Source organism: Terrapene carolina, unplaced genomic scaffold, assembly GCF_002925995.2.
Source record: "Terrapene carolina triunguis isolate 2854851 unplaced genomic scaffold, T_m_triunguis-2.0 Scaffold85, whole genome shotgun sequence".
NCBI classification, from domain to species: domain Eukaryota; kingdom Metazoa; phylum Chordata; order Testudines; family Emydidae; genus Terrapene; species Terrapene triunguis.
Genome location: NW_020664436.1, coordinates 55,135,288 through 55,145,326, shown reverse-complemented (window position 1 = coordinate 55,145,326; position 10,039 = coordinate 55,135,288). Strand labels below are relative to the sequence as shown.

Below are 10,039 nucleotides of genomic sequence, written 5' to 3'. Positions count from 1 at the left end.
TGGGAATGTGGAATTGCTGTTTGGATGGCAGAGACATGCATGTGGGTATTTGTATAATCTGGTGGTGTTTGGGCAACTGCAAATAATTGCTGGCAATGAGATTGCAAAACAGTTCTGCTGCTGGAAAGTTAAATTTCTAAAGAGGCACTGACTATAACTGAATAAAGCAGAGTTTGGATTATTTTAGTAAACCAGAGGGTTAGTCTAATTTACATAAAGGATGCAAAATTGTCAGAATCTGTGCTGTGCTTTCTGAGATGGCTATAACGCAAAGAATGGCTTTCAATTCCAAAATATGTATTTGAAATTATCTGTTTTTATCAAGTTATTTTGTAATTAATGGCCTTGAAAATCATACTAAATAGTTTTTTATGCCCTGAATTTAATGCCCTGGTTTTCAGTTTTAATTCCCCCATTTTAGTTCCTTATTTTCTAAAAACATTTTTTCTTTTGTTTGGTTGGTCAGGTTGTCCCCATGTCCCAGTAGATGTTTGTTGTCATCTCCAAAGACTATAATAACATGAATTATTAGTGAATTCTTCACTCCAGGTGAATTAACTACAGTATTAGTGAATTAGCTACTGGTACTGCTGCTCCTTTTGGATTTAGTCTCCATGGCTTGAATAGCTGGGGAGCAGTTTCAGCCAAACTGGGGATTATGGAGCAGTTCATTCTTGCTAGATTGGTGGCTAATGACTATAATAAAGGACAGACTTGGCCACGAGTCCTGGGGCTTGATTTAGTGCCCTTAGAACTGTGGTCTCTGAATTACTTCCATGCTAGCATGGTAGTTATGGTGGAATGCTCAGCGTTTTTGTCATTTCTCCTGGCATTGAAAGACTATGCAAACCATAGTACAGGAGTTTTTCAATTACATTAGGATACCTTTCATGACTTGGCTGTATAGTGAGGATCCAGATCAAAACCCAAGTGTTTTGTGGGGAAGAGAGAGTTAACTGGCTGGGAAAGGCTGAAATAATACTATGGCTTTTATAGAATGGTATTTGGAAAAAATGAGGGACACGTAAGTAAAGAATATCAGCCCATGAGAGCATAATGGCTTCCCAAAACAAGAAAGCTATTTTAGTCAGAAAAATCCAAGACTCAGAATGAAATATTCTTGCAGTTTTTAGCAAATGTTTCATCCTAAACTTCTTCAAGTTACAAAAGTCCCTCTTCCATCAAGATCTAGTGTATATATGAAAGAAACATTTGTCTTCCAGTCAAGGTCTTTCCCTGTTATGATTTCCAGCCTGCATCTTTCGGCTTTGCCTGGAGGACAGCTACCTACTTATTTCATAGTTTACTGCATTTAAAGTGACAGCACTCCTTTAAAAAAAAAAAGGAGTAAAGCCAAAGACTGTTCTTGTTGGGGGAAGAGAAAAACATCCTTTTACACCTCTGATGGATGATGGTAGCCAGACTGTACTGTGTGCTGATGGGCGATGGAAAGCAGGATGTACTTTGTGTGTGCGCACACAATGCTCACCCATTCAGACGTGTGCCTGGGCTTAAAAAAGAATTCAGTAAAGTATCTTTGTGCATATGAATGCATGAGTGTGTGGGTCTGATTGATAAAGTCTCTGTTGTGGGCATAGAAAACATGTTGCAGGTTAACTCATGTGACGAGCGCTATGTTTTTAATTTTATTTTTTTACAGGCCTGAAGTGAACTTAAAGAAATATGCAGGCTGCCTCAAAGATATTGAAATTTCACGAACGCCATATAATATACTGAGCAGCCCTGATTTTGTTGGCATAACCAAAGGATGCACACTGGAGGTTGGTTAGTCTGTCACGTTTTTACTTTGGATAAAAGGATGAAGAAAATATTTTCTGTTTTTGCAAACAACACAAGATATCAATTGCATACTGCATGCATAGGATGGGATTTTCAAAACCAGTCAGCGTTGGCCTACCTTTGCTCCAACCTACTGAAGACAATGGGAGCTTTACTATTGAATTTAACAGAATATTGAATTGAATAGAGTTAGGCCAACTAGGTATTAGTTACTGTTTATAGCATCTTTCATTATAAAGGATCCTAAAGCACTTTACAATATACAGTACGTACCATAGATTGAGGATAATTGAAATGCAGCTACCTCTGGGTGACAACCCATTAATGCACAGTCCCACACAAAGGACTCTCACACAGTAAGCTGCGTAAAAATAATTGTTTCTGTTTCAGAAAAAAGAAGGGTTGAGTAACCCTACCAGGATTTAATAATATACCAGTACTACATAGCACTTCTGAAGCACTTTCTATTTGAGTGTCTCAAAGTCCTTCACAAGCATTCATTAATTTAGAATTGTAACAGTACTGTAAGATAAGTATTGTTATCCCCTTACTGTAGATGAGGAGACTGAGGTATTGAAGGGTTATAAAGACTATGAGTATGTCTACACTGCAATTCAAAACCCTGTGGCTGGCCTGTGTCAGTTGACTCAGGCTCAGACTGAGGGGCGGTTTAATTGCGGTATAGACTTTTGGACTCGAGCTGGAGCCCTAGCACTGGGACTGTCCCCCTCATGGGGTCCCAGACCCCAGCCTGAGCCTAAATGTCTACACCTCAGTTCAACAGCCCACATTAGCCCCATCTCAGCAAACCCAGTCAGCTGACATGAGCCAGCTGCCGGTTTTTAATAGCCACATAGACATACCCTTACTCACAGTCACTCAAAAGACTGTGGCAGAACTAGGAATAAAACTCAGATATCTTGAATCCCACTCCTGCTCTTGTGTGGTACCGGGGTTTGAAACTAGGAATGAATGGACCCTATAGAAGTCAGCTGATGAGGGCCTCATGAACCAAACCTTGCAGAGTCTGTTTGCAGGGACTGGCCACAAACCCAGCTTACTATGCCTCCCCACCCTCCGCTAGGTTCACTTGTGGGGGCAGTTTCTGTGGAAACTGAATATCATAGAAACCTCACAAGGCCATAGAACCCCCTTAGGATGTTCAGCTTTTGTGGACCAGGTCTCAGGTTCACTGATTCCATTAAAACACGAACCCACCACAATGGTTTCAGGTTGGTTCAGGTTTGGAGGAGAATTTGTCTTGCAGGGTTATTCCCACTGAGACATAGACCACAAAGTCATCAAGATTTCAAATGTGAATACAAATATATTCTAATTATTACATGTGACAGACATGCAGGCAAACACCAGTCAGTGCTACATAAAAAGTCATTTATTTTTAATAGCCATCCACTGAACTATTACGCATATTATGTGTAATTCTCTAATAATGTAATTTGTAATTTGTTTTAACTTGAAATAGCACGTTAAATATAGATATTTATTTTTAATTGTTGTTGCTTCTAATTAAATGAAAAGGCTTTTAATCTATATGAAGCAGAAAAAGAATCAGATCCCAGAATTGGGAGTAGGATAATATCTTCATTCTCCAGACACAGGAAGAGCCTTCTGATTTGAAGGAATGACACAGAATTTATCCAATATTTAGAGAAATTTCTTTTCTCCTAATGAATAGCTTGCACTTCTTCTATAGCTAAGGATAATTTTGTTACTTGATGGATGTACTGAACATTCAGTTCAGATAAGAATCCAATAACTCTGAATAATTTAGAGTTTGTCCGACTTCATCCAAACCTCTTGGGTCTCCAACTCAAGTTAGAAATCTCCCTAGAACAGTAATTCTAGTTTTGACCAGGCCAGAAATACCACAAAATCAGCCTTCTGGTATTTTGTTGCTTCCAATTCTGCTCCAAGCCAGATCTAGAAAGAGCAGAGGTGTGTGACAAAGTTAAAATAAAATCAAACAGAATTACACAAACTCTTTTGAATCTCACAAATTTGGGGTTTTATTGTAAATTTTACAATAAAAGGACGATACTAAATAAAGGAATGGGATAGGATAATAAATGAAAGGAAAATATGAGGCTTGAAATAACACTCAGCTAGTTAAATGCCCTGGAATTTCAAAGAAAAATATTGCAGATGTCTGTCTGCCTCTCTCATCTGGCACAATCTACTACGTCTCTGTCTGAGAGCAACTCCACTCTACTGACAAAATGGTAAGTTATTTTAGAAAGTCAGTGTTTCTAAGAAATATTCTCTCCTCCTCAGTTGGAATGACGCACAAATTGGCAGCAGTTACAGAAAACCTAATATAAAATGCATTGATTTATTATTTGATGACATATTGCATGTCTTTAAATTGTGCTACTATCTGACAGCATGCAAAGCAGTTGGGCCATGGGCAATACGTGCTTCATTTATGAGTTTGTCTCATCAGTGAAGCAATAGTGCTTAGCAGATGATGAAGCGATGATGAATAATTAATTGAAAGTATATTCTGGTCAAATTTTACAAATAATAGAATCCAATGCATGTTCATATTGGTTATTGTTCTTTACTGGATCGATTTAAAAGTGAAAGAAAAACAGGAAAAGGAAAAACAGTCAGATAAAATAACAGTAAGTGGTTACTTTTAAATCAACTGGATATTCTGAAATAAGGCTGCAATTACGTAAACCATTCATTCCCTCTGAAATTTAGTATTCCAGAAATGTTCTAATAATGATTGATGGTACAGATTGATTAATGCTTGTGCAACACTTGGAAAATGTAAATTGCCAAATATTATAGTCTATCTCAATACTATGCGTTAGTAAACATAACTTTATGGGGGGGTTCGTACTTTGTTTTGTGTCATACCAATTCACCTTCTCTCTCTCTTTCCACAGAACCTTTACACAGTTAGCTTCCCCAAACCAGGTTTTATGGAACTGCAGCCAGTCTCATTTGACATGGGTACAGAAATCAACCTGTCCTTTAGCACCAAGAATGAGTCTGGGGTCATCTTATTTGGCACAGCGGGGACACCTATACCCCCGAGGAGAAAACGCAGACAGACTGGGCAGGTAAAGAACAATACAGTAGAAGATATGGAAAACTCATAACTTCTGCTGAGCTGTTTTCACACAGCTTGTTGTACCTAACCACTGCATTGCCATGATATATTTATGATGAAGTAGAAGTCCAGTGCTGCTGAATAAGGTTTTCTTTCCAAAGCTTTTGTTTGTTTGAAGGAGAAATAAAACGGGGGTTCACAATTTACTTTTGTATTGAACATTGGCTTTATTGAGGATTTGAGGGGTTTTAAGTTCTCAGAATTCTGTCAATTCGTGTTTTCATTTTTTGGGTTGGGTAACACAAAGCACTAATATTGCACAGAGTTGTTTTTCTTTGGTATAATGATTTGACAGTATTTTCAGATCAGTTCTGGATTTCTCTAAGTGACTGCTACAATAGAACCCACTTTTTAGCCTAAAACCAGATTTATTTTTGTGTCCTATATTTGCTTTCATTTTTTTATCAGACCTGAGTGACAGAGAATATTGTTCTTTGGTTCTCATCAGGACTACTCAGACAATGCTTACATGCTGGATTTAATTAAATAATTACTGCAGTTTCTACAGTAATTTTCCAAAACCCCAGCTTCCTGTGGGTCCTATTCTACTTTCCTTGTGAATCCACACCTCCCATTGACTTAAATGCCTCTTGAATGTTACTAGTGTTTGGGGCTGTTATTGTAGAATACTGGGGTTTGTTTGTTTTTAAAACAAGGTGCAGCTTAAATGACACCCCAATTTCCCCTTCCTCCCCAAAATACAGGCTAGTTTAAAAACCTTGGCGACCTTGGATTAACACCAAGAAAGCACAGTTTCTACATTACCCTAGTGACTAATTAGCAAAACTACAGAAGTTGTTTGAGATTATTGAAATAGTGAAACAAAATGCTTTGCTATTTTCCTTGCACAGTACATTTGGTAATTGATTTTCCACTGCTCTCCCCCATACCTACAAGGATGTATTGGAACAGAACACTTGGTGGCTTGAAAGAACATACTCCAGAGTCAACACATTTAAATGGCTGATCCATAAAGAAACATACATTATATTAATTGTAGGGTGGGAGCTACTTCCACAACTTCCAAGCTCTTCAGGACACAGACATGAACATGACATTGGTTGCTCGAGTGACTGTGGGACGGATCCTGGAAATCTGCCACAATGTGATACTGGTCACTGGAGTAACTATGGCCATCATCCTGCAAGCCCTCCATACACAGAACTCCTATTGAGATCCATGGTAATTCTGTGCATGGAAGGTTTAAGATCAGGCTTTGTAATAACAAAAAACAGGGATGCTTTGGAGCTGAGATTCTCTTTTCTTCTCCCTATGTATGGAAGGGGAGGGATAGCTCAGTGGTTTGAGCATTGGCCTGCTAAACCCAGTATTGTGAGTTCAATCCTTGAGGGGACCACTTAGGGATCTGGGGCAAAATCAGTACTTGGTCCTGCTAGTGAAGGCAGGGGGCTGGACTTGATGACCTTTCAGGGTCCCTTCCAGTTCTATGAGATAGGTATAAAAAGGGTAAAATATTTTTAATGGCACTTTATACATTCCTTGTTGCGAAATGTCATGAAAGATGTTGCTTATGTATCTTAGTCCATCTGAATGTAACAGCGAAGCTGAAATGACTATATCTTAACTCCCTCCAGGAGTGTAACAACCATTCTAGCTATCAACATCAGATGCCAGGGTTTGAGTATATTCCTGATTAAATTAGGCTCTCTTTTATACCACTGTAAATGTAAAGTAACACCTTTGGCTTCAAAAAAGTTACTCCTGATTCATACTAGTGTACGATGGCAGAATTTGATCCACTGTCCTCGATGGCTGGAATTCTAAGTGCAGCTTCAGCTGGTTACTATGTCTTTATGCCTTAAAGTAGGATAGTGGCACAGTTCTTGAGGTGCCTGTAATGAGGTTATTTCCTACCAGCAGCAACAATAGGTGGAGCAAAGGAGAAGGGATATGCTTTACTGTGGGAGAGCTTGGGCAAATGCAAAAGTAAGAGAAGCAGTTCCCTTCTGAACATGGCTTAGCTTTTAATAACTGTTCCACATTACAGGCCTATTATGCAGTGTTCCTGAATAAAGGTCGATTAGAAGTGCATATCTCCACTGGAATACGAGATCCACGCAGGATCACCATCAAGCCTGAATCTGGCGATTTTCATGACGGTAGAGCACACTCCATCCGGATAGAAAGAATCAAAGGGTAACAAACAAGGACTCTAGGGTGCTACACAACTCATAATATAGTTAATTCAATCACCATAATAAACATATGACTAAAATCAGTATCCCTTTTTATGAAAGGAGAAGAGTATAATATGTGCACTGGTTTCCTTACCAGAAAAAATAAGGCAGTTTCTGACTGCTAATTTTATTACTGTATAGGCTAAGGTTAAATGCTTTAGTGAGGTTATCAGGCAGCTCTTCTTAAGATTTTCATTAATCAAAATTGCTGTATTTAACCTTTTGGTACTTGGCAAATGTATTTTATTAATCTAATTTATGTGAATGAGGAATAGAGCTTCAGAACAGTAAGTCATCTTTGCAAGAGTTGCGGAGAAAGACAGCTTTCAAAACAGCAACAGCGGCAGATAACCTTTCCCAAATACCACATGCTAATTTTTATATATATGGTTACAGTGGTGTCCAATTGAGTGAGTTAAGAAAATGAAGATACATAGTAGTGGATTAACACTAATGTTTCTTTATCACAATTAAGCCATTGCAGATATTTCAACTCTATTCACCCCTTCACTAGCTCAGCGTCCCTTACCACTTTTTCAGACACATGCACCCAAAAGGCTATTAAGGAGATGCACATTACCATTTATTAAGGATGCCCGCATTAGAGACAATAAACATATTGTCATCTTGATGTGTAGGGATTTATGCAGTTACTATTATTTATATTCTGTTACTGCCCAAAGTCTTCAGTCAGGATCTAGGCCCAATTGTGGAATGTACTGTACAAATATTCAGTGGACTTGTGCAATCTAGGAGAAAAGATGTTTTTATAAAACGTTGTAAGTAACATGTGATAGCTAGCATGTTATAAACTTCAGTGTATCCAGGGCAGGTTGTAATTGAACATGTTAACTGATCTAGGTGAACCGTAGGCACCTCACTATGATTCACCTAGACTAGCTAATGTGTGAAAACTACAGTTAAGACTATTATGGTCATCTAGTCTAAACTCCATTTATGTCTTTGTGTCTTTTTTCCCAACTGCCTAGAAGAACCTCCTCTTCCATCTAGTCACCAGGTGCTTTCCCTCTCCTCTACCTTAAAACTCACTTCTCTTGGCTTTGCCTTCTTTCACTATAATCTCTGCTTAGGAGAAATTCACTGCCTCTTTCACCTGTTTATTGTAAATAATCCCCTACTGCAATTTTGTTCCCCAGTCCCAGCATTTCCTATCATTTGTTTTTTGTTAGATGGTCAATTCCTTGGGACAGAGATTTTTTCTTCTATTAAAAAAAAAAACCATCATGCTCTCTTGACAGACTAATGTTATGTGATGATGATAATACAAATTTTTAAACATACAGGTAACTTGAATAACCAAATAAAACTGCTTATAACAAAGGTAATAATCTGTTATGTTAAATCAATACATAACTGCTCTACAACGCCATCCAGTGATGAGAGATGCATATTAGAATCAAGCCTTCAAAATTTTCTCTGTAGCTCTGTCACAAAACAAATTAAATGAAGACTGTGCACTTTATGTAACACAGGCTGGATTGGAAATGAAAAGATATAAATTATTAAACCTAACCCCTTTATCTGCTTGTCATCAGCTGAGGCTTAAATATGGGGAACATCATTTGAAAACTCTTCAAGTAGCTAATTGTCCATATAATTATAAACTAATTGCTTTCCATTCCAGGATAATTATAGGATAGTGTTCAGGACCAATGCACTGTATGGTAGTATTCTGTTGCAAAACATATAAATGTTTTCTATGGTAATCTGAAGATGAGATAAAGTACTTGGCTGAAGGTGTCAATAAGCAACAATATACAGTATAAGCAATTCCTGCAATAGAATGGAATCTAAGAAAGACATACTGTACAACTTATGTCTTTTGATCAAAATGATGCTACCTGTAACTGTGAAGGGGTTGGATGTTTTGCACACAGTAAGCCTAATTTTTAATTTGTGTGCATACATTTGAGTGCCTATTTCTTCATATGAGCATCCAAATAACATGTACTTGGGTGTCTTAACTTTGAAAATTGGCCTTCCCCAGGGAATGATTTTTTAATTCATTTATATTCTGTAATTTACAAGATTTGTATTATTTGGTGAGGGGAGAGTGAGGAGGGAGGATTGAATTTTCTTTGTTATATGAATCTATAGTTGAGAAAATGAAGTAACTTGCCAGAAACCGACTCTTTGAGTGTGCTGTGGGTGCTCACTTCTTCTGAACAAATGAGACTGATTATTTAGGCACCTAAACATGGATTTAGTTGCCTAACTCTAGGCACCAATGTATACATATTTAGGCCCTAATATTTAACTTCTTGTGATCCTGAAATAGAGAATTGACTCAGCATCTCTAAAGTAACAGCACACTTGATAACCTGCACCAGAGTCTTCCAGATTTCTGTCTATTTTTGTTGTCCTTACTCTCTCATGGCTAATGTCTATTAAATCCAGTATAGCAATGTAAAGAAATTATTTCAAATAGAGTTCCACTTGCAGCTTCAAACATACTGAAGTTCTGATTCACCTTTTGGCACTGAGTTCACATTGAATTAGACTTCCTAAATCGCTATAGCCTTTGCTCATTTCATCACTCATCTTCAGATTGTCCCAAAGACAGCAACAGATAGATTGCTGACCCTGTTATTGTTATGCCTTATTATGTTATGTTTGTTACCCATCAAAATAACTCATTGTCTCTCTACATCTACATTCTCTGTATTAGTACCTGTTTCCTTCTTTTCAACATACAGGTTCCTAACAAGCTAGATTTCTCTAGCCTTGTTATAAACGTGATAAAAATCTTTCAATAATTTTACACTGACATACATGGGTGTATGCCTCTATCTCACTGCTCTGTAGCATTGTCTTTGTGTGACCTCTTCTCTTATATTTGGACCATACGTTTGCATAATTACAGTGAACAATCTACATAGCT

General features: G+C 37.7%; 1 protein-coding gene across 1 annotated transcript in view; it reads left to right on the top strand.

The window, feature by feature from the left end:
- The window catches only part of LAMA2 (laminin subunit alpha 2), a 337,406-nt gene that overhangs the window by 303,564 nt on the left and 23,803 nt on the right, over positions 1 to 10,039 (top strand). Inside the window, exons 55-57 of the mRNA XM_029911052.1 lie at positions 1,661 to 1,781; positions 4,713 to 4,889; positions 6,948 to 7,096. Coding sequence (XP_029766912.1) covers positions 1,661 to 1,781; positions 4,713 to 4,889; positions 6,948 to 7,096 — 447 coding nt within the window. The remainder of the gene's footprint in view (positions 1 to 1,660; positions 1,782 to 4,712; positions 4,890 to 6,947; positions 7,097 to 10,039) is intronic.